This window comes from Zootoca vivipara, chromosome 9 (assembly GCF_965207765.1).
Source record: "Zootoca vivipara chromosome 9, rZooViv2.hap1.1, whole genome shotgun sequence".
NCBI classification, from domain to species: domain Eukaryota; kingdom Metazoa; phylum Chordata; class Lepidosauria; order Squamata; family Lacertidae; genus Zootoca; species Zootoca vivipara.
Window position 1 is genome coordinate 5946150 of NC_142592.1, and position 24270 is coordinate 5970419.

Consider the following 24270-nt stretch of genomic DNA (forward strand, 5'->3'; position numbering starts at 1 on the left):
AAGTTTCGTGTTTTTTAAAACTGCGCACAAGAATGTTTGGTGAGCCGCTGCGGGAGACCTTCCCGCTTGAGGGACTGAGGGCCACAGATACAGACGCAAAGAAACGTTTTCAGACCTGCTTTTCTCTACAAGCGACAAAACGTTCACAACAAGAAGCGGTTTCTAAGCCTCTTATTCCTGGGAACAGCAAACAAAAGAAAACCCAAAACAGTCGTGAATATCAGAAGTGGTTTTTTTTTTTGGGGGGGGATATTTCTGAAGAGATGTAGCTCAGTCAGTAGAAAAAACACGATGCTCTTCATCTCAGGGTCGTGGGTTCGAACCCCTCGTTGGGCAAAAGATTCTGCATTGCAGGGGGTTGGACTAGATGACTCTCGGGGTCCCTTCCAACTCCACAAGTCTATGATTCTCTGCATTCAGAATCCAGCGGGGCGGGGCGGCGCGCGCTGTGTCTCGGAGAGGGCAAAATTTGGGGAAACGAGCATTATATTCGAAACGGAAGATCCGGCCGTGCACCGCTTTAAACTTTCTTCCCAACTTCTTACAGAGCCGCTCCAGGACCTATTCCTTCCCCTCGTGAGGAGAGGGGTCTTTTCCGGCGGCGGCAGGAAATACTAATGACGCATTTCCCGTTCAGTCCCGGAAGGAAGAAGCTCGGAGATGCTGCGTAATGCGCATGCGCAGTAGCAGCCGCCGATAGAAGCAGTCTCCGCTGTAGGAAGCTCTGAGGGGGAGAAACAATGCCGGATTACCTGGGAACCGACCAACGCAAAACCAAAGAGGAGGAGAAGGAGGACAAACCCATCCGCGGTGAGTCAGGAGCTGCTGCGGAAAAGAAAAGCCCCCTGACGCCTATTCCCTGGTCGCCCGTTGGGATTCCAGTGCGCATGCGTGCCGGAGTCCCCTCTGTTCATTTGCGCGCCCCCCCCCCCCGCGCCGGGTCCACTGTTGCGCCTGGATAACGCGCAGCCCAGCCGTCGTGTGTAGGCCTTTTCCTAATCCTAACACCGCGCCACGACTTGCTCTGCCCATTGGGCAGCTTCACAAACCACCCTTCTCTCCCCCCCCCAAACCCTGGTACCCTACAGATGTTTTAGATCTGCAGATGAAGGGCGGTGTACGAATTCAATTTAATTTAAAATCCTGCCTCCTACGTTAAACGTAGAATCATAGCATCTTGGAATTGGAAGGGAGCCCAAGGGTCATCCAGTCCAACCCCCTGCAATGCAAGAATCTCAGCTAAAGCACACAGGACAGGGTCATCCACCCTCTGCTTAAAAACCCCCAGTGAAGGAAAGTTCACAACCTCCCAAGGGAGACCGGTCCACTGTCAAACTGCTCTCACCATCAGAAAGTTCTTCCTAATGTTGAGTCTGAATCTCCTTTCTTGTAACTTGAATCCGTTAGTTTGGGTCTTAGCCACCGGAGCAGGGGAAAACAAGCTTGCTCCATCTTCTAACCCTGTAGGGTCTGTTGCTCTTGTTAGCCCCATATTGCTGATGTGGCTAAATTGTGGCACTGGCTGCTGTTACACTGCCCTGCCAAGTTTAAGGTCTTGCTATTGACATATGAAGCCCTGAACAACTTGGGACCAGGTTATCTTTGGGAAAGCTATACATTATACACCCTTTCCTTGGGTCACTTCAGTCCTTGGGAGAGGCACTCTGTGGAGCCAAAGTTGGTCATGTCCACTAAGATCAGAGCCTTTAGTGTGACAATTCCTTCCCTTTGACATGTACATCAGTTAGATGTCTACAAATGCCTGCTTAACATTCACCTGTTCACTCAGGCTTTGAGGTGATGATCTAACAGTGTTGATGTATTAATTTGATGTACCAGTTTGTGTTGTGTTTATTTTATGGATAGAATTGTATTTTTACTTTTCCGCTGCTTACCACCATATATAGTTTAATGTTGACAGTGCATACATTTTTGCAAATAATAAAACAGAATAACTTATGTCCAGATGCTATGTCTTCAGACTGTTGGTGGGAAGTAGTACAAAATGAAGTTGTTTCACTTTTTAATATGATCTATGTAATGTGTCTTTCAGCTTTGGATGAGGGTGATATTGCTTTGTTGAAAACCTATGTAAGTATTTGTTGCAGTTACAGCTTTATAGCAAAATTACACACACACTACTAATATTGGAATGTTTGGGAAACATCCACATTAACCAACTGGGAGGAATAAACAGTCCTAAAAGACATACTTTGAGAGTAAGCCTCACTGAAAACAGCAGGGTTTAGTTCTAAGTAAATATGCATAAATTTGTGAGTTTTGCTGCTCCAGCTGGAAGATTTCACTTTCATCTAAAGTAACAGCTCCTCAAAACAAAATACAATTTGGAATAAGCAAATCAAAAGCCTAAATATTACAGTTTCACGTGTGGTTTGGTGAAAAGATGAAAATTGCAGATTGGTGACCCAGTTGGACTTAAGTAAATATGTGTCTCATTTGCAAAGAGCTGCGACAGGGTTCATAGCTCACGATTAACAAGATGTGACAAAATTCAACGTCTGCTTGAAACTTTGCAGAACTGCAGTGCCTACTCCCAAGCTAGATTGACCAGTGGCCTGATCAATAAGGTTTATATGTTCATAGGTCTGCATTTGGGAAGTATCTATTAAAGTCCTATTCATATATCCACCAGTTGCCTTGATTTTTCTAATCCAGGGCCAGAGTACATACTCTAGGCAGATCAAGCAAGTCGAAGATGACATTCAGCAGCTGCTTAAGAAAATCAATGAGCTCACAGGTATGTATTTTTGGGGTTCATTGAAAGCATATATCTTTTTCATTTTAGTCTTGCCCTTTCAGTTATGGAGCATATGGTCCTGTGGTTCATTACTGCTCACTCCCAAGAAAAACTCCAAATAGGAGGGGTTGTTGAACAAAACAAAGGAAGTGTACACAAAGAAACCTTCATGGGCATTGAGAAAGGGGAAACAATAGAGAAGAGATGCTTTCAGATAGAAAGAGCGGCTTAGTTTTAACAATTGGGATGTTGAAGCTGACATGGAAAAGGATAACCAATGTACAATTGAATATCTAGTGTGGTGTAATTGTTAAGACTGGGACCTAAAAGCCCCCAGTTTAAATCTCCTAAAATGCTCCCTCAGAAAGGTTTGCAAACCTGTTGAGTATTACATAGCATTGATGCAAGTGGCAGAGTGGTTTTTCCTTTTTGTCATGTTTGTTGCATTTGCTGCTGAAACTAATTGAAGCAAGCTAGTGCTTGAGTATATAGCATAGCATTGACCTGAGTGGCAAAGCAAGTGTTTTTTCCACTTTTGTTTTTTAGGTATTAAGGAATCAGACACTGGCTTGGCTCCCCCTGCTCTCTGGGATCTCGCTGCAGATAAGCAAACTCTTCAAAGTGAGCAGCCACTGCAAGTGGCAAGGTATGCAAATATTTTATCTGGTCAGCCATAGGAGCAAACAGTTATAAAAATGCATAGTATTATAGCCGTTGCTTTTATCCTCCACATGTAATGTGCAATCCCTGTTGCAAACAAGTAACATAGGGCATACAGAGTTGTGCTACAACATGAATATCAAAAGTTTGCTATTTGCATCTATCTGTTTCCTAGGAGCTTTAATTTAATGTTTCATTCTAACATCATATCTTAAGGCCCGGGTGTTTGAAATCCCTGGGGGTGGGGTAGGTTACACTGAAAGCAGTCTTTAGTTGGATATTTAAAGTGCCATTTCTCATGCTGTTCATGATTATTTAAGTTTTAGGGAGAAAAAGAAATATGGTAGAAGGAAGAGTTTTTAGTTATGGTTACCTAGGCAAGGGCAGCAGAAATTTATCCTTCTTGTAAGTTCTTCAAGCAACCTGGACTTCGAATGGCACTTGGCTGTCAGGCACATTAAACCCTCATTTGCTCACAGATTGCTTGTTTAATTACTTTTCTCTTCTGGTTAGATGCACCAAGATAATCAATGCAGATTCTGAGGATCCCAAGTACATTATCAATGTGAAGCAGTTTGCCAAATTTGTGGTTGATCTTAGTGATCAGGTGGCACCCACTGACATTGAAGAAGGGATGAGAGTTGGGTGAGTTGTCATCAGTATTTTTACTGTTCTTAGTTTGAGCTATTTGACCAACCATTGAGTCTAGAGGATTGAATGCACATTTATATTTATAGGAATATATATATATATATATATATATATATATATATATATATATATATGTTGCCTTCCTGCCCTAAACAGGGCTCCCAAGGTGGTTTATAAAATCACAATGCAATTAAAAGATGGAATACATTCGAACAAGCCATGGTAGAACAAGTGAAATAGTTTTCAAGCGGTATAAACATATTTGATTGCCTGCCTAAAATACATGCAAGGGGCCAGTCTAACATCCAATGAGCCAGCACTTTGATTTGGGACTGGAAACTGAAATAGTATATTCTTACATCGCTGCATAACAAAATTCCCTGAGAGGTTTATAATAGAAAAAAATGGTAGAGTAAAATACAACAAGCTCGTAAAATGGAACACAAACAATATCAACGTCATACGTAAGGATTTAAATAATTCCCAGATGAAAATGAGAGTACAAGTCAACAAACATTTTCTGAAAGAAAATAATCTTTGCCTGCCTTCTAAAAGAGAACAAGAATGGAGAGCATGGGGAGTGCCTTATCCCTAGGCAGTAAATTTCACAGCTGGGATACTACCATGGAGAAGGCTCTGGATCCTGCCTTCAGACAATGGGGCTTCTTGAAAGAAGCTCTTAATGCATGGGATGGAGGAGAGGGGGCATCAGATAAACAGGGTCTCTATCATGTAAAGCTTTAAATGTCAAAATGCCAGTTAGGGACCAACTGATAACTAAAGGAAATTATTTTCTAGATCCTGAACTAAATGGCGCTTGAGGCTTAATCCAGCTAAAATTGGACAAGTTTTAATTTTCAGACCATCTGTAGAGTGTGATCACTTGATCAAGGCTTAAAATACAAGGCAACAAACAAGGTCACCATTGAACCTAGCAACATAGCCAAACATGATACGAAAGTGGAGCATATGAGTTCCCTGGAGAAATGGTAGGAGACTGACAAGAATTGAACAAGTTGTCCCTCCACCTGGATTCCTTCAGTCTGTGGTGCCACATGGCATATCCATCTGTCCAAATGTGGCCCTTGGTATTCCAAGCTACCCATTCTGACCCCTCGCCCTCACTATGTAACCAGCTTCACCAGTATCAAATGGAGAAAAGCTGTTACGTTTCTGTGGCTGCAGTCTATGCACTCTGCCATGGTTGAAGGATGCTTTTACCAGACCCCCTATGAAGAGAGAGTTTGCCCCTGTGGAGGTAATGTGCATTTGTATTCTATTTCTGCAGTGTTGACAGAAACAAGTATCAAATTCATATCCCTCTGCCTCCAAAGATTGATCCAACTGTTACTATGATGCAGGTAAGAACTCTTATTACTATTGGCCTTTGATTGTTTACCTTTGTAATCTGACTTCATTGTAACCTGCTCTTCTTATTTCATAAGATCTGTTAAAAAATTTTTTTATTGCAAATAACAAAGATGTGTGCACATCTGTTTTGTAACAAAGGTAGAGGAAAAGCCTGATGTCACCTACAGTGATGTTGGAGGTTGTAAAGAACAGATTGAGAAGCTAAGAGAGGTGGTAGAAACACCCTTGCTTCATGTAAGTATTGTAATAGAAAGTGTGTGTGATCTGCTGATTTTCTTCCTCTTACAGCTTTCAAGGGCTAATTGCATATACCGCAAGAGCCTAAATTATTCAGTAGTCAAAAGGCTTTTAAATCAATTTACGTTTCAATTGTCAAGATTTAGGATGTTCCCTTTGTTCACCTTTCGAGGAAAGTATGAATTGTTTTGTTAGATCTGACAAAACTTCATCCAGTCCACTGTTTTGGAAATTTCTCTTCTAGGCTGCTGCAAGTGGGGCACAAGAACAATGCCCTTTTGTAGTCTGTCACACTAGTATTAGGTATTCACAGAGATGCTATCCTGTTAGTATCCTCCTGTGATCAAGCTGACTGCTTGAATAGGGCAGTGCTGTCTTTGTGAAATGGCAGGGAGCATGGACCATTGGAGACTTGGAGAAGGGGGATGGCAAAGGGAAATGTCTTTATCTGCTTACATTATTGAAGCTTCAGTGCCTTCCCATTGGCTTTGCACTGACTCTCTTGTTACTCTGTGCTTCACAGCTTTCTTGCCACTGGGTCCCTTCTTGACTTGTGCACTACTTTTAAAATGGAAGATTTCCTGGCAGTTCATTGATAGTACTAAAATTGTACTGCTGTGGCAAGCTTGGGTTCCTGCAGGGCTTTGGCTGCCATTGGGTCCAGTCTAGGGCCAGGGAAAGCTACTGCGTTTCATCCTGTCTGTGCAACTTTTAAACTTACTGTCTCCCTACCACTACAGCCAGAACGATTTGTCAATCTGGGGATCGAGCCCCCTAAAGGAGTGCTTCTCTTTGGCCCGCCGGGGACAGGAAAAACTCTCTGTGCTCGTGCTGTTGCTAATAGGACTGATGCCTGCTTCATCCGAGTGATTGGATCTGAGCTGGTGCAGAAATACGTAGGAGAGGTAATGAAAAGAGGGAACATGTCTGTGCATCTATACTGGGGGAGGTCAGGAGTTTCCAGAAAGCCTGCTTAAACTATACTTTAAATCTCTTTTAAGTTATCCTGAAGAGGAGGATAAGAGTCTTTGCATGTAATACTATACAGTATGATTAGAAACCTGGACCTCTTTATATATTTGTTCACTCCTCTGGCAGTTTGGGGCATACAGAATCTGAAGCCTGTCTTTTTATGTAGGGTATGTGAGATACTGTATGATGTACAGTAGGCTATTCACAAGAGTTGGGACAGCCAGGCACTAGTTATGTCCTGGAAGAAACTGCAACTAAAATGATGTTCCATAACGAGCACAGTCTTACCTCTTGGTTCTGTAGATTCATTTGGAAGTTTTAATATTTACTTTAAATACTCTTAACTCAAGTGACAGTTGGCTTTATATGAAAGTAAACCGTCTGCCTTTCTTTTAATAGGGTGCTCGAATGGTTCGGGAACTCTTTGAAATGGCCAGAACAAAAAAAGCTTGCCTTATCTTCTTTGATGAAATTGATGCTATTGGAGGTTGGTATCACCTTACATCAGCCTTCACCAAGTTGGTGCTCTTCAGAAACTGGAGTACAACAGGCACCCCCAAACTTCGGCCCTCCAGATGTTTTGGACTACAATCCCCATCTTCCCTGACCACTGGTCCTGTTAGCTAGGGATCATGGGAGTTGTAGGCCAAAACATCTGGAGGGCCACAGTTTGGGGATGCCTGGCTTAGCACCAGGATGCCTGGTGTGTTTGGAGAGAAACAAACCACTAGCTCGAGTTTTTGCATAACAACAAGCCACACCCTGGCTTGTTTTTGTCTGGTGCAGCAACAGCAGGAACAGGGAAGTAAGTAAGTGTGGCCTAGCACCCTGCTCATATTAAAGCATAGGTGAATTTATCATTCAAACCAGGTCCCCTTTCTCTTTGTCAGGTTAGTCTGTTTGGAAGATTAGGTAATAGAATGGCAGAAGCAACTTGATATTTGTCCTCTCTGCTGTGCTACTTCATGCTGGTCTCTGTAGCACCAGCAAAGAACAAGGAAAAGTATATCCTGCTAGTAATATCCTTTTTGTAAAAAAAGAATGTGATATTTTGATTTACTTCAATATCCACAGATAACATGGTAAGGGAGTACACTTGAATGACATTTTCTTGTTTTGGGGGTACAGTTAACAAGGGTGCCTTACGTGTTTCTCCTGCTGTCTCTTTCTAGGGGCTCGCTTTGATGATGGAGCTGGAGGGGACAATGAAGTCCAGCGCACTATGCTAGAATTGATAAACCAGCTTGATGGCTTTGATCCAAGAGGCAACATTAAAGTACTGATGGCAACCAACAGACCTGATACTTTGGATCCAGCACTGATGAGGCCTGGAAGACTGGATAGAAAGATAGAATTTAGCCTGCCAGATCTGGAGGTTAGACGATTTTATTTTGATACTAAGTGAAGTCAATAAGAACACATTTATTAGAACTTGAAGGACTGAAGGTGAGAATTTTTTCTATTAGCTCTCAGAAAATGGATTTGATCAAATAGTCATTTTGCACCGTAGCTGATTCTTTCTTGTCAAAAGGATTATGGCGGGCAATTTTAGTCCTTTCCTGTCTGTCTTGTTTCTTGCCTGATTCTATTTCAAATTATGTATTTGACCTGGTGCTTCTGTCTAGTGACAAATTCCAAAAGAGTAACTCTGTGTTGTAGCAGTTAACAAAAAGGAAAATAATATTGCAGTCCAGCCCACAAAAGGTGGTACTGTGATGTGCTTGTCTTGAAGATGCCACAGGATTCTGTCTGCGCTTCCTGTTGTTCTGTGGGGGTGAGATGGACAACAGCATAGGCAGTAGGAAAGTATGAAGCCTTAAGGGAAAGTGCAGGTTTTTATTTCATAGAATTGTAGAGTTTGAAAGGTCCACAAAGATCATCTAGTCCAATTTCCTGCACTGCAGAAATCTTTCACCCAACATTTGACTCTGGGGCTTGAACCCATGAGCCAGCAGCTGCTGCCTCCTGCTCACTCACCTCCCCTCTTCCTCAGGAGAAGGGGCAGATAAGGGATTAGTGGAGGCTGGTGGGCAAGGAGATGGTTGCAGTATAGCAGCTCTGGACCTTTCCAAAGTGCTGGAGCCTCAGCAGTTGCCTAAGGATGCATTTCCCCATTGTTGTCCCTTCAAAGGGTAAATCGCATTGGCTGAGCAACTGCTTTACTCCCAAGCTGCATCACTAGACATCAAAGATGGGGGAGTATCGGGCAGCTCTCCAGGCCTGTCTTTTTGGCCCCCTGAATTTTCCCCAGGCCACTGGTCCTACTCTGTACCCTCAAGTGCTTTTTGCCTAACCGGAATGTGTTTCTAAACTGACAATGTCCCTTGCTTGAATGGTGGAGGGGTGTGTGGCTGGACTGTAACACTGTACCAAATTACAAGTCACATCTGTTGCCCTGCTGACTTTTGTCTTTGGCCTTCCCAACACTGATGTGTTGTGTAGTTGGCAACAAGGGGATGAAGCCCTTATGCTTTGTCTGTGGTTGTTTTTAAGGGACGAACTCACATCTTCAAGATACATGCCCGTTCAATGAGTGTTGAAAGAGACATAAGATTTGAGTTGCTAGCTCGACTGTGCCCTAACAGCACTGGTAAGTCAAACATCATAGTTCTTGTTCGTTCTCTCTCCCCACCACCCCGTTTGGTGGTGATAGTGTTTCAGATTGTTTTTACATCTACTGTTCTTCCTTGCAAGGTGCTGAAATTCGAAGTGTTTGTACAGAGGCAGGTATGTTTGCCATCAGAGCAAGGAGAAAGATTGCCACTGAAAAAGATTTCTTGGAAGCTGTGAACAAAGTAATCAAGTCATATGCCAAATTCAGTGCTACACCTCGCTATATGACTTACAACTGATTCTAGATACCACTGAGAAATCTCCTTTATATGGCTAACATTATGCAGAGTAATATCAAGAGTTCTAGTTCGTGTGTGTGGTGTAACAAGTTGGACTAGTAGAAATAAATGGAATATTCCAAGTTACATGGTGTAGTTCATTATGATATTCAGTAAAAATGTTTAACTGCATATTACCCTTCCCAGATCTAATGAACCCTGTTTGGGAGCACCTCTTCTTTTCCACAAGCTTTTGAGTGGGACATACCTTGTACAGCACTGTGAAATCAGTAACTACCTCATTGAAAGTGGAGTATATGGTAGCTTCATTAAGAACAAACCCCAACATATGGGATTTCCTTGAAACTGGTGCCAGAGTTTTGGAGTCATTTTGCAGTGAAAACCTGTTTTTTACAGTGCCCCACAAACTGGGTAATTGATACACCAGATGGGAGTTTGTAGTTAACACCCAAAAACCCAACATTCACTCCAGACTGGCACCAATGTTTGGCCTGATAATAAGTGAAATTAAAGCTGATGCTGTGGGCTTCAGCCTTTTTGTATCAGATTCTGGTGTCATTTAGGAGGAAATGTGTAAAAGGTTTTTCATTATATGCTTGAATTACCATAGCAATATGCTTAATCAGACTAGATCACTGCCCCCCCCTTTAAAAAAGAAAAATAGACATTACTGTCTCAGGGCACCATTCCAGTCACAAAACCTTTAACCTATAGGTATGTGACACTTTGACAGTGCCTATCTTAACTACCATAACATCTAAAAATAAGCAGAAGGGAAATGGAAGAACTTAACACAAGCTGCAAAAAATGGCTTTTATGGGATTTTAAAAACTGACTACATAAAATGTAGTTTTGAAAGCCAGTGCTGAACATTTGAAAGATATTGTGCAGTGCAATTCTTCAGTAGATGGTACAAGAATACATTTTACAACAATGCCTCCACAATAAAGCATCAAAGGAAAGTAGCAAGCAGTCCATGTCTTCCAGGCTTGCCGCATCATCTGAACTCTTTTCAGTAATCCACAGTGCTAAAAAATCCATGTAGTGCAATATCTCATCTGCTGGCACATTTCTGAACAACAAAAAAGAAACTCCCAAATCTTTTAGGATGCTTTCAGGAAAATACACGAGTCTTCTTTTTTTGTACAAACCAGTTCAGGCTATACCCGACTTCAATTTTTGAAAGTATTAAGGCTTCAAATTCTTCAGAGAGCATCCTGGCAGAAAACAAGGTGGCCCTACTACTGTGTCACATACCCGTAAGACTAGCTAATCTTAGGCTCTGTATAATCTGTGCAAATTAAGTATTAAAGAGAAGCCCTTGGAAGTTAATCAATGCACCACCATACAATTTATGATGCAGGAGTTCACAACACAACATCTACAGGAGCCTGCAAGGCTGAGAGGCCTTTCAGTTGGCTGAAGAGGACAGCATCATGGATGCTGGGAAACAACAAGTCTCTTTGAGCAGCATTGTCAAAGAAATGTAGTCTAGCAAGGTTCTCCACAACTGATCCTAGGTAGAAAAGAAAAAGAGAGCTTTAAAGGGGTGTGTGTGTGTATAAAATTGTAAGGCCTTTTTATTTCGTTGCTGTCATCTGACTAAACAACTTACCTATGCAAAAGCTCACACACCTGCCTATGTAGCTGGAGGAGGAACAAGGCATACAATGGGTGGTGTGTGCTTTGTTCCAGGTGCAATATAAGAGCTACGGCTGTATTTCTAGTGTCCCAGTATGGGGGAAACTGAGTGGCATTCAACTAACTAGTTTCATCAACACAAGGATGTCCACTCACAATGGAACTTCACACCATGTGAGGAGATGAGAGGAATAGGAAGCTTTGATCCATGCCCTGAAGTTGGTGGCTTCATTGGTGTTGCAGCATTGGACATGGCCCACAAAATTGTTATATTTTAAGACACCATTTCTAACTCCCATGGCTGTGAAGAGGTGTTTGTGTCCGTTCAAGCACCCTTGAGGTCTGCAAGCCAAAGAGCACCTTTGGGCACACTAGAGGGCACTGCCGAGTTTAAAAAACAGCTGGATAAAAGTGGATCAAAAGTCACAGGGCTCCATACAGCCTCCAGGCTGTTCTTTTAACAGCAACTAGTGTGTTAACCAACCAACTAACAAGATCCTCTCCTGTTTCTTCAAAAATGCCAGCAGTTACACAGGCAAAGGTAAGGACCAAGTATCTCATTCTTGGGTTTATCTTCAACAGTTGTAGGTTTGCTAGGATTTACATTAGCACTTTCTCCTGTTGTTCTTTAGCTGAATTTGCTTGTGTTACAATCACTTCATCTGCACTTCAGGCAGAAAGGAGAGACAGGCATAGTTTGTATGATATGGGGTTGATCAGGAAGCCACACATCAGTAACAGCATGTTTTTGGCATCTAGGTATTAGGTGCAATCCCAATACTTAGCATCTTTGCTATGTACAATCAGGCAGTAGACCAATATTTGGCTCAGGCCTTAGAGAGCTGCTGCCAGTTAGATTATATGATGCAAGGCTAGATATGAGGGGGGGGGAGTCAAAAGTGACCACAGCATGTCCATGATTTCCCACCGTCAAACAGGCTTACCATTGCAGCCGCTGATATACACTGAGATTCCTATTTCTCCATATTCTTTTATGATCTACAACAGTGCAGAAATTAATTTGCAGTTAATATATATGTATTTTAAAAGTCATCGTCATAACATACACATGCCCTTTTAAAATTGAGCAGTTATTCTAAAAATACAAAGAGAAATTGGGAGGCAAGGAGTATGGTGCTTAGAAGTGCAATCCTTTGCATGCCTACGCTGAAGCTAAGTCCTTTCAAGTTGAATGGGACTTACTCTCAGGTTAAGTGTCTGTAGGATTGCAGCTTAAATAGCTAGGGAGCCTGTGCTCCCCCAGATTTTTCTGGACTGTAACTCCCATCATCTTTGATTACTGGCTGACCAGTGACACTTGGAAGGCCACAAATCCTCCCACCCTGTTTTGAGGTGTAAGACAGCAGGAAGTTCTCCTGTGCAAGCCTCTTTGAAATGGACATGAGCTGTGCATGGTCTTGTGCAAGAGAACTTCCTTTGGCCTCATTCTCTTCACTTGGTACGTGGATGCATGAAGCTTTGCCTTAAAGCAGCAAAATGTATTCTGGTAGCAAGGTATTAAGTGTAGGATATGGCAATGAGATAAGATGCTACGTACTGAATTTAGGGCTTTGACTCCAACTGAATCCATGAAGTTCACAGGTGAACAATCCAAAATGATTGTGTGAATATTGGTCACTGGCTCCATAAAGCGCTCGAGCTCATCGGGAGAAGAGTCCTGTATAGTTGCAGAGAACTTTCCATTGAGTGGCAGTTCGTCATTCATTACTTCATGTTTCACACTGTTCTCTGTGTAGTTTGTCTTTCACAAAAGATAAACAAATACCAGACTTAAATACAGGTTTTTGCTTCTTTCAGACTCCTACAATCAGCACAGGATGTCATATTATCTCTACATAATAATATAATCATAATCATAAATAGCATGCACACTTGTTCTCTGTGTAAATGAATGTAAAGGGTTGACTATGTAAATCTTTATCTAGAGAGCTCTCATTGTTTACATACAAATTAGGAAATATCAAAGGACAAGTATCAGCGTTACTATATAAGGAGACATGTTGTGACGGAAACACAAGTGTTTATTTCTACTTTTTTCTCCCGCCAGCAAATGGTTGAAGAATGGCAGCCTCTGATTGGCTGTGGTTCTAGGAGGAAAAGTTTAAAAGGAGAGGCTTTGGAGGGAGATAGGGTTAGTGTGGTTAAGTGGGTGGTTGAGTTGAGGTGGTTGAGGAGGGAGGTTGGAGAGGTTGGGAGTTAGGTAGGGAGATAGGATGGGAGTCAGGTTGAAATACAGAGAGTGTTGAGGAAGGAGAGTTGGTTCTGGAGAAAACATCCACTCCGAGTGTACAGTGAAGGACTGAGTGTAGTGTCCTGCAGGAATAATAGGACCAAATCTTGCTGGGAGACTGAGGGTGAAACAGGAGAAGTAGGAGCTGGAAAAGATCAGTCTACTTAGGTCTCAAACTAGTCTGGAGGGGAGAGACACTTCTGAGGAAAGAAGAGACTCTCAAAACCCAGTGAAGGAAGGGGTGTGTGGTGAGCCCTTAGGACTACTATTGAAAGTACTTGAGGAGCTGGAGTTGTTAAAGGGGTGGGTAGTGGCAAAGGAACCAAACTACAGTATAAAGCCGAAACCTCTGAAAACGAATTGAAATGAACTAGCGTATTATTTTTGAAGTAACCTATGTTTCTCCACTTGTATTATACTACTTTGTTTTAAAAATAAATCTTTATTGTTTATTTAAAGAACACTCGCTTGAGACTCCAACTTATTAGTCATCCCCTTCACAAAGATCCCCTGAAGGATACTCTGGGATAGTTAGGTTTTGTTTTTAAGCCTTCAGGTAAAAGGTTGTTCAGTGAGGTGGGGGCAATATATTTAAGTGAAAGCGGGCACATCGGCGTGAGCAGTAACTGAGGTGCTGAGCTCATCACATTTCTATGCAGAAGTCCTATTTATAAGGCTTACTCCCAAGTACATGAGTATAGGACTGCAGCCAACTCAACTTCTTTTGTTGCCTTTTGGGGGCCAACTCCCTGATAATTTTGATGTGAAAGATCAAAAGCCGGCCCTACCAATAGCTAGGGTGAAACACTGCCTTAGGGAGCCTTCCTAATTCTACTGGCTGCTGCCTCCATTGGAGGATAAAGCTGTGTGTGCTGCCTCCTCGACCAGCCTGCTTCTTTCAGGTGTGGAGGATGCTGCCCCATTACTAGTGTTGAAATAAATTCTACTTCATTCCTGTCAAGTCAGCTTCTATATGTGGAATCGGGGTGGGTGGAGAGGCTCTGGTCCTTTCTCTCAAGCATATGTGTTGGGAAGAATCACCCCCTTGATATGCAAAAATCCAATTGAAAGAGCCCACCTTTTAAAAAAATCTAGTTACTTCAGCCTGAAACACACTACAGTAGAAACTAAGCACAATGTTGGGATATGAAAAACTTGTCTTACAAGGACAGAAGCACCATCTCTTAGGGGCCAATCCCCAATATTTGGGGGGGCATGTTCAAAAGGTGACAGAGGAGGCCAAGTGTGACATGGCTTCAGTGGCCAGCTCCTCCTCTTCCTGCCATGGAGGAGAAGGAGCAGGGAAGCAGCTCCCAGGTGGTCGTGACAGCAGGAGAAGGAGCCCTGGCCATTGAAGCCACAGTGCTGTTGTGTTCGGCTCTACCCCTGCTGCCTCCTGATGCCCTATCATCACACACAACACAACATGCCCCCCTCCCTCAGAAGTTGGCACCTCTGCTCATGGCAGGGTGAGTTTTACAGGATTATGATGTCTCTTTTCCCTTCAAAAACAGGTGTGTGAATCTGCCCTTAGGATATCCTCATTCTAAAACAAGTCTGAATTTAAAACATAATTCTCCAGTCATTCTTTGTTTTTGTACAGGTATGCCTCTCTGGAACAGTAAAATCTTCTTTTGTTAGATCAGCAGGAGGAACAATGATGGTAACTCTCTCTCTTGATGCAACAGTTTCATTCTGCACCACAAGGGGGAAGTGTGGTCAAGCAACAAAAGTAACAGCTAGTTTTGATCCATATCTTGCTCCCTATTCATATCACATGTCACCAGCACTCTCCCCAAATCCCAATGTTTGCATTTAACAGAAATTCTATTAAGGCAAACTGTTGCTCACATGCTGCATGTCGTAATGGACTTGAAACAGACCCATTTAATTCCTGAGTATTCCCTCCCTCCCTCATAAAGGAAATGCAAAATTGTCAATCAAACAGCCTTAGCTGCACTAAACACACACCTTTATGTTCCTATTGCACTGACACCCTTGTAAAAATCATGCATAATACCGCACAAGGGTAGCCAACTATCAAAACATAGCCTATGGATAGCACCAGCCTCAAGAACATGATACTCCTTCATCTGACCCTTCTCTTAAATGAATTTCCTTTCTTCCCACTGATTAAGTAAAATGCCAGCATTTATCTCAACCTTGGTTAATGCTAACCAGGTTTCTGTACAAACTATAATTTTAGATCCAGGCAAACTGGAAACCCAACTAACATTCGGCAAATACAGCAGACATTTCAGTTAGCAGCAGGAGGGGGGAATTAATGCTTTGCATGAAGAGAAATTTGGAGGAGGAAGAATGCATTCCCAAGGCTGGTTCTCAATTTATTAAATCACTGCTAAGGAGGAGCCTGTTGTCTTTGTCCATGGAGTTTTCTTGGCAGGGATACTGGAGTGGCTTGCCAGTTCCTTCTCCTGGCGTGCTATGGTCCATGGGGTCACAAAGAGTCGGACATGACTAAACAACAACAACGAGGAGCCAGAGCCTGTGCTAGGAAACACTTGCAAGGCTTACCACTTTCAGGACTGCTTTTTCCTTTTGTTCATGAAGGTGCTTCAGTTCCTTTTTGTGCCTTTTCTGGGCTTTCTTCCTTGCTGCCAAGACTGCACAGGGATCAACACCAGTCTATAGCAGAAATAAGGCAGGCAAACAAACAAACAAACAAACAAACCCCAGATAAGATTCATCTTTATAAAGTGGTAACCAAGCAATGGGTTTCTGCCATAACAACATTCATTATCCTTTAAGGTGCTGCAGGATTCTTTGTTTGCCTTTTAAAAGGTCACCTTTCAGCAGCTATTAAGGAAGTAAAATTAACTCACCTGCCAAATTGGAGAATTTACACTGGAAAAAATCTTTTTAATGGAACTGCTACTTAGGAAAGAGAAAGGGGGGGCAGGGAATACTAGAAAACAGAGCTTTTATTTGGTTTTAACAAGCACTACCTATTACAGTAACATCCCTGGAGCTTCCAATATCACTACTCCACCTGATTTGAGGTGTAAGGGAAGAGATACACCAGTATAGCAACATATAGGACCTCTATGTTTAATGCCAGTAACAAGCAAGGTAACTTGTAAGTGTGTCAAATTAGATTCTGTGTATGTGTGGGGTAAAAATCAAAACAAAACACAAATTTATGCTTGAGAATGGAGCTATGTTCAAATGCTTCAAGAACTAATCCAACTATTCTTAGCTCGGGCCGGCTGAGACAGAAGGCTTTCCTAACACACCCAAATGTGACATGGGTGGCTTAGAGATGAAACACTTCATCAGAAAACTCACATAAATAACTCTGTTGCTGGGTTGTACCTTCTCAGACTACAGGTGAAAAACCAGAATGGGTGAACAGAATCAGTGCTCCCATGCCTAAGAAACAAACACCACCCTGCCTGTAAAAAGCTAGCATATCGAGAAGAACATTGGTCTAGAATCCAAGTGTTGTCTGTACAGTACATAGATTTATTTTTCCTTTTTAGACAGGGGAGTAGTCAAATATGTAATTCCCTGCAGTGTGAAATGGCAGTCATAGCATTTTTCAATAGGACAGAGAGTAGAAATGAATTGCTGTTCCTCACCTTTTTCTTCAGTGCATTGATATATAAATCACTATTCGCAAAATAGAGCGAGGCATTTGCCTGGAATATTTTGATTCCAGGGCATTCTTTCACCTAAGGAGAGATTCTTTTAATTAAGAAAGCACATATTCCTCAACTTGTTTATATTGCTACCAAATAAACAATCATTAGAGCTTAAGTACCTATTGTCCATCATGCTGGAACATGCTGCCCAGGGGTCATATAGTACACATGGGAGTAGGGGGAGGTGGGAAAGGGCAAGATTAAACTCCAGATTTTTGTGGTGATCTTTTCCACTCCACTAACACACATTTTGTTCCTCTAGCTCCCAACTTCCTTGCTTCCTGCAATGAGGATCTACTTGACAGGAAATGGCCTTGGAATCTCCACCTGGGTCAGTTCCTATCCCAATGAAGGAGGGCAACCTTAAAGATCCCTTTAGTAGTGCCTTTGGGTAGACTTATACATGAATTTGTGAGGCAGCAGGAGCTGCCATAGAGGGACTATATCACTTCAGCTTCATACAGGAAGATGTCAGTCTAAACACTCACATCTATTAAGAGCACAAAAATCTTACGACATCTGAAAGAAGAAACTGATTCAAATACCTCACCTCTGCTCTGACCTGCTTCCAAGACTGTTGCTATCTGCCCTTGAATTTGGACTGGGTCTCACAAGCTAGGATGTGCTAGAACCAGACTAAACCACTCCAAACTGCAGGTGGAGCATTCCAGGTTTTGAATGCTCCCCCACGTAAAAATAACAACAACCTCCGAAAAATTAAAAACTAATGCTTCAGAAAGAAAGGCTCTAACCCAGCTGCCTTTCTGCTGTGTCAGTAGAATGTTGGAGAGCATTCAAAAAATTGATTTCTCACTGACCTACAGTCTAAAGTGATGCAGTTGTAAGAAAAATAAGAGCCCTGCCGGACCAAGCCAGAATCCTGTTTTCCCAGTGGCCAAAACTAGATGCCTCTGGGAAGGAAGACTTGAAGCAGGACCTGAATGCAGCAGTGATTCCTCAAATTGTGCCTCCCAGCAGCTGACATTCAAGGGCATAGTGCCTCTGACAGAGGTTGAAGAACACAGCCTTATCCTCCATTAATTTTTCTAAACCACTATTCAAGCCATTCAAATTGCTAGTCCTTCCTAACACCTCAGGATTCAGTCTCCTGTTTCTGCTACATGGGTAGAACAGGCCTGAAGCTTACTAGAAATCAGAGCAGGGGAGCTAGCTGAGTTCTTAAGTCAAGGGTGGGGTGGGGGCGAGTCTGGTAAGATTCCCCACCAACAGACATGCATGACTACTGAACACATGCACTGCACTCCCGTCTCATCTCTGAACATGCCTCATGGCTCTGGTTATTTCTCCCTCCAGAAATGTCCCAGCTGCTAGTTTCCAAAGAACCATTTGGCATTCCTGCTCTCATCTCCCCATGTGGCAGGAATGGATCTTAATGTTCAGAATGGGGTCCTATGGGATTCAGATTCAACTCCCAACCAAGGCTTTGTTACTGCTCCCCTCCATCTTAAATCAAAGAGAGCACTTTCCTTCCTTCTTAAGGGGGTATAAAGAGACTTAGCACCCTCTTACCTCTTCATACTCTTCTATATCACAGTAAATGTCTGTACCGGGAATCTGGCTGAGGATTCTGTATTGTGGACTGTAGAGAAAGAGTCTCTGTATTAAGAGGCTATAAAAGCAATCTCTGTTAGAGGCTCCCACTAACATCTTTACCTCTTTGGTAAAGGCCTGGTGCCCATTATCCAGAAACAGTGAGTGGAAACTATTTTGAGGTTTCTTGTTTTACAATCAAGCAGTATAGCATATTAAATATTATGAAATAAAATTGAAGAGGGGTGTGAAGGGAGAACAACACTTTGACTTCAGCATATTTTGGACCTTATTTCAACGTGCATGGAATCATATAGACCAGGCATGTCAAACCTGCGGCCCTCCAGATGTTTTGGCCTACAACTCCCATGATCCCTAGCTAGCAGGACCAGTGGTTGGGGAAGATGGGAATTGTAGTCCAAAACATCTGGAGGGCCGCAGGTTTGACATGCCTGATATAGACACTTCCTACACTTCAAACCTGCTTTCTGTTTGGGGATCAGATTTGGGAAATTACTTCAGTTGCAAATAAGGTCTGCTTAGACAGTTTTGCTGCCTTCCCACTCCTTCTGTAGATCCTGGATATACAGTGTATTGCTTGTAATTTCTTGGTTGTGACTCACTGAAGAGAAGTTGCAACTTGCCATTTATTGGCTGCTTGAGGTGTAAATTAAGTCCTTTTTAGGACTTAAGATCAGAACTGAAATCAAAAGTAACCCAACAGGTTTCTTTTGATGCAATGCCTTGATCAAAGGCCAGAACAGAGAGGCATTAGCAGAAATTCCAGTTCTTGGTAATATACATGGCCAGCCATAAAACGGGTTGAAAACTGAGTGCTGGGCCTGTGTTTTTCAAAGCAATCTAGAGAAATTTGATAGAAGAGATGATGCCGATTCTGAGTTACCTTTAGCAGGAAACTGCATCATACTGAGTAAGACAATTGGTCCATCTGGCTTACTACTGACTACAATGACGGGCAGCGGCTCTCCATGGTTTTAGACTAGGGACATTCCTAGCTCTATCTAAGACCTTCTGCATGTGAAGCAGATGTCCTACCATTGAGCTATGGCTCTTCACTACTTTCATTTAGTTTAGGTTTTACAATATTATTTTAGAGTCAGGTGCCATTTATACTACAGCGCAAATGTTTGCTTTCCCAATGAACTCTTCCCTGAGATATTCTTCCAGCTGCACTGGGAGGGATTGATCGGGTTGGAAGAGATGCAAGAAGGTCTCTTACCAAACTGCCGGCAAGCAGAAGTGGTACCCTAATCAACCATTTTGATGAATGACTTCACCTTCCATTGTAGGGAGGACAAGCTAGCTCAGCAAACTACACTGTATTGGTTGAGCATGGAGAAGGAGATTGTCCCTCTTTACTCCCCCCACCACCAGCTTTGATTTGAGAGAATAAATGTTTAAAAGTGAGCCTCACCTTTGTGTTCTGTACACAATGGTAATCATTGCAAAAGTTATAGAAGTGAGCAAACCATAGTCGAGCCCCAGAAAAACTGAGGACAGAAATGCTACAATCCAGATAGCCTAAAACAAAACAAACAAAACAAAACAAACACCTAATCAATAATATAGGGTTTCTACTTTCCAGCAGGTTCAAATAAAAGCCTGGTGAGTCAATTACAAAACTCAAGACCACTTTCAAAAAAGGCCAACCATGTTCCACACTCACATTTTACTTGCGGGAGTGGGGTGGGAGAGGAAATTGTGGGAAGGAAACAGGTCTGAACTGTTACTGGTACACTCAAAACTAGTGATAGGCAAACCAAGTGTGCACATTAACATGTATTTAAAAATGTGTGGGCAAATAAGGCCTTATTTTGAAGCCTCATTGATGAAATGGATTGCATACCCTATTTGTTCTTATAAAATAAGCAGGTGGTGTACTGAGAAAAATCTCCCATACGGGTTTCATTCTTCTTTCATTCTTCCCAGAAAAGGATTTCCCTACTTATATATATATCATCAAATAAAAGTGGTTACACTCACACACACACACACACACACACACACACACACACACACACACAGAGAGAGAGAGAGAGAGAGAGAGAGAGAGAGAGAGAATAAACAGAAATATGGCTCTAAGCAGTTCTTAGTGATAGCTTAACAATGCAGATTAGGGCAAGAGAACCCAGGGTTTGCCAGGAGTCAAGCCTTGATCTTTGCTCCTGCAAAGGGCCATGTCTCCATGCAAAGGGCACTGCTAGTCAAACTCAGGGTAGACCCACTGAAATAAATGGCCATAGCTAACTTGGGTTCATTAATTTTGTTGGGTCGACTCTAAGCAGAAGTTAGGTGGATATAACCTAATGTATCCACTGTACTGGCTTTGCATTTCTAAGCAGGGAAGGGTTTCACTGGCAGATGAGACCTTGAATTGCCTAATTCAGGCATCCCCAAACTGCGGCCCTCCAGATGTTTTGGCCTACAACTCCCATGATCCCTAGCTAACAGGACCAATGGTTGGGGAAGATGGGAATTGTAGTCCAAAACATCTGGAGGGCCGAAGTTTGGGGATGCCTGGCCTAACTGATCTTAAGCACATTTCAATACCCTCTCCTGCAATATCTCTTCATGTTCATAGTTTTGGGACGTGGAGCTTTGTTCTTTCTGCATCATTTGACTCTCACAGTGCAACTATTTCTGTGCGACACAACATTGCAGGTGGACCACTGGATTACCATATCAGAAACGTTCTACATGCACTTTGATCAGAATCAAGGTCACTCACCAGTTCAATCTTGCTGGTCCTCCAGAAGCGAGTGATATCTTGAAACTGTTTGAACATGCCTTTAAGATTGACCATTACAATTGCTGCAAGCACAGCCTAGGAACATAATTTAAGAAGAGTTTGGTTTTATTTTTATTTTTAAACCGTATTGCAGCTTTAAAAAAAAGCATTCCAAAGTGTATATAATTAGCAGGTTCTATGCAGGAGATCTATTTACATACACAAGATCTATTTACATACACAAGAACAAAGTTTAGCAAGTGTAAACAGCCATGCAGTCACATGTCATTTTTGATCTTTTGCTTATCTGCACATATATTTCATCAGAAACCAAACGAGATTCCTTGATGATAAACACCAGCAGGGTTTTGTTTAAAGTGCCTATAGCTGCAGCCTTCCTGGATGGCCCATTTCAAAAATCAATGTGTTTCCCTTGTAAGGGTACAATTCATAGAATCATAGAATTGTAGCGTCGGAAGGGACTACAAGAGTCATCTAGTTCAACCCCTGCAATGCAGGAATCTCAGCTAAAGCATCGATGACATCAGTTAAGTTCATTCAGAAGAAGTTAAACACTCCAAACAACTGATTTCACAGCAGAGAGGAGGAGCATTCTTGCCCAAAGAAATTGGGGAAACTTAAGCTCCAGCCAGAAGGGTCATTAGACAGGGATGATGGGAATTATTGTTCCCCCACCCTCGCACTACACCATTTGCATACTTTATAAGCCCTGTAATATACAATTCAAAGTGGTGATCTCCCCCCCCCCTTTTCCTTGGGCAGTTGCGCTACCTCCACACCCAAGTTGTTGTTCTGAAAAGAGAAGTAACTATCTGTTGCCTCATTATATTTTAGGGTCCAAAATGGAGATTCCAGTGTTTTGTTAGAATAATAGGTTACTAAGATTATTTTCTGTATTCAAAACCCTTTGGCCTGCACCAGTTTCTAACTGGGATTTCTCCGTTAGCCTTTTATGGTTCGCGCAGATCCCAGGAAAGCATACAAAGTAATCCTTATATTTGTTTTTTTAAATAAAATGCTAATCTTCAAGTCCTCTGACAAACCTTTTATGGCTTGTGCAAAGTGCTCTTCTTCCACTCCAGCTAACCAAGCAAATGGACTCTTACTCAGCTACTGTGAAACTGTCACTTCCCAATCATATCACTCCCTGCCTTATTTATTTCCAGTTAAGTGAACAGGGCAACGGCCTGGCCTACCAGCAATAAAATCTCTGAAGCCTTATTTGGGATCTCACTCTACATGTTTCTGATCTTCATTTTAGGAAAGAGAAGCAGTGATCTTTAGGAAACTGATACTTTTGTTTGGCTAAAATAATATCTCATTAGCCTAGAACTATTATGTTCAAGATAAATGTGTCAGCACATCGGCATGCATCCAATGGATCGAACTATGACTTCTTACTTGCAACTCGTATAACCTGAGGACCCAAACAATGAGGTTCCCGCTAATAATTGGCTGATAGTTCTTGTCCCACTATGGTTGAAAGTATAAAAGGTGACAAAGTAACACGTATAAAGTGCTGAATTAGAATTACAAAGCTGAAGTCTTCATTGCTAAAGCATATTTAATTTCTTGCATGCTTACAGGTATGGAGACCAAAGACAGGACAAATAAAGAGAGCTGGTTAGTGACTCAGAGCCAAATGAGAATCACACAGGCATTCAGACCAGAAAGCCTTCCCTCCAATTGCAGATATTCGGGAAGGACGTTAGAAAAAGTTGATACACAGTAATCACCAATGCCATTAAATTACCCTGCAGTTGAACCAATTCTTGAGCTTACTGTTGCAGCACAGAACATTCTATCTTCTTACCGCTCTAAACATTAGATTGTGCAATGCTTTAACAAAAGTGGTGGTACTGCTGCTTATGTACCAATTTAGACTGGAATGAAAACATATATATGAGAGACTCTTACCTGTGGCAGTGGTTCAAACAGATAACCAATGGCAACAATGACAAGGAAAACCATGATTGAGGACAGAGTACCAGCAACCTGGGGGGAAAAGGACACAGACACTTTTGAAGAATCCCATATATAGTTTAAAAGGTTTTTAAGGGCATTACCAACCCCAAATATTCTTCCCATTTCTTTTTCTATATACTTGTATGTCTGATTGAGTCTGCTTAAGCAAGCACTCTGTTGTTGCCCTAAGCAATAACACTCACAAGAAGAGGCATTAATTAAATTTACATATATCACATGTTGCATACAGAGTAGCAAATACAGAGTATGTGGACTTGGACAGAATTGGGGGAGGCAGGAAGATATAGCTACAGATCCCTACTCACTAGATGGCCTTGGGGTAATTCAACTCATTTAACCTAAGCTGCCCCCCAAAAAGTGAGGATAGAATGGAAAAGTCCAAGGTATATGACCCTGATCTCCTATCTGGACAGGGACAGTCTAACTACTGCTGTCTATGCTCTGGTGACCTCTAAGTTAGATTACTGCAACGTGTTACCTCTGAAGATGGTTCGGAAACTTCAGCTAGTGCAGAATTTGGCAGCTAGGTTGCTCACTGGAGCAAGACAGTTTCAGCATATTACACCAATCCTGGTTCGACTGCACTGGCTACCAATTAGTTTCCAGGCCCAATTCAAACAGCTCAAGACCACAATATCTCAAGGACCACCTCTCTCCATATGAACTGACCCAGACCCTGTGATCATCTTGTGAGGCCCTTCTTTGTGTACATCTTCCACGTGAGGTCCAGAGGGTGGCAACACGAGAACAGGTATCTTCTGCAGTGGTTCCGTTTGTGGAATGCTCTGCCCAGGGAGGTGCAGCTGGCGCCTTCATTAAACACCTTTAGTTGGCAGGCAAAAACGTTCCTCTTCAACCAGGCCTTTGGCTGATTGACAACCCTTTTAATGTGTTGTGGAAGGGGAGAT

General features: G+C 42.3%; 2 protein-coding genes across 3 annotated transcripts in view; one reads left to right on the forward strand and one right to left on the reverse strand.

Annotated features, from left to right (window-relative positions):
- The first annotated feature begins 676 nt into the window (after nt 1-676).
- Nucleotides 677-9627, forward strand: PSMC2 (proteasome 26S subunit, ATPase 2). Its single transcript, XM_035127394.3, has 12 exons — nt 677-810; nt 2054-2091; nt 2677-2758; nt 3305-3404; nt 3932-4063; nt 5358-5430; nt 5579-5674; nt 6418-6582; nt 7049-7136; nt 7822-8024; nt 9143-9239; nt 9344-9627. The coding sequence occupies exons 1-12, from the start codon at nt 741-743 to the stop codon at nt 9499-9501; spliced, it is 1302 nt and encodes a 433-aa protein (XP_034983285.1). The 5' UTR covers nt 677-740; the 3' UTR covers nt 9502-9627.
- A 673-nt stretch (nt 9628-10300) lies between these two features.
- SLC26A5 (solute carrier family 26 member 5) overlaps nt 10301-24270 on the reverse strand; it is a 33643-nt gene continuing 19673 nt past the window's right edge. For both annotated transcript variants that reach the window (XM_035127393.3, XM_088652143.1), the window contains exons 11-19: nt 23294-23371; nt 21356-21451; nt 20042-20148; nt 18586-18655; nt 16993-17085; nt 15929-16039; nt 12701-12904; nt 12087-12141; nt 10301-11017 (exon numbers count right to left, since the gene is read on the reverse strand). In XM_035127393.3, coding sequence (XP_034983284.3) covers nt 10869-11017; nt 12087-12141; nt 12701-12904; nt 15929-16039; nt 16993-17085; nt 18586-18655; nt 20042-20148; nt 21356-21451; nt 23294-23371 — 963 coding nt within the window. In that variant the 3' untranslated portion in view covers nt 10301-10868. The remainder of the gene's footprint in view (nt 11018-12086; nt 12142-12700; nt 12905-15928; nt 16040-16992; nt 17086-18585; nt 18656-20041; nt 20149-21355; nt 21452-23293; nt 23372-24270) is intronic.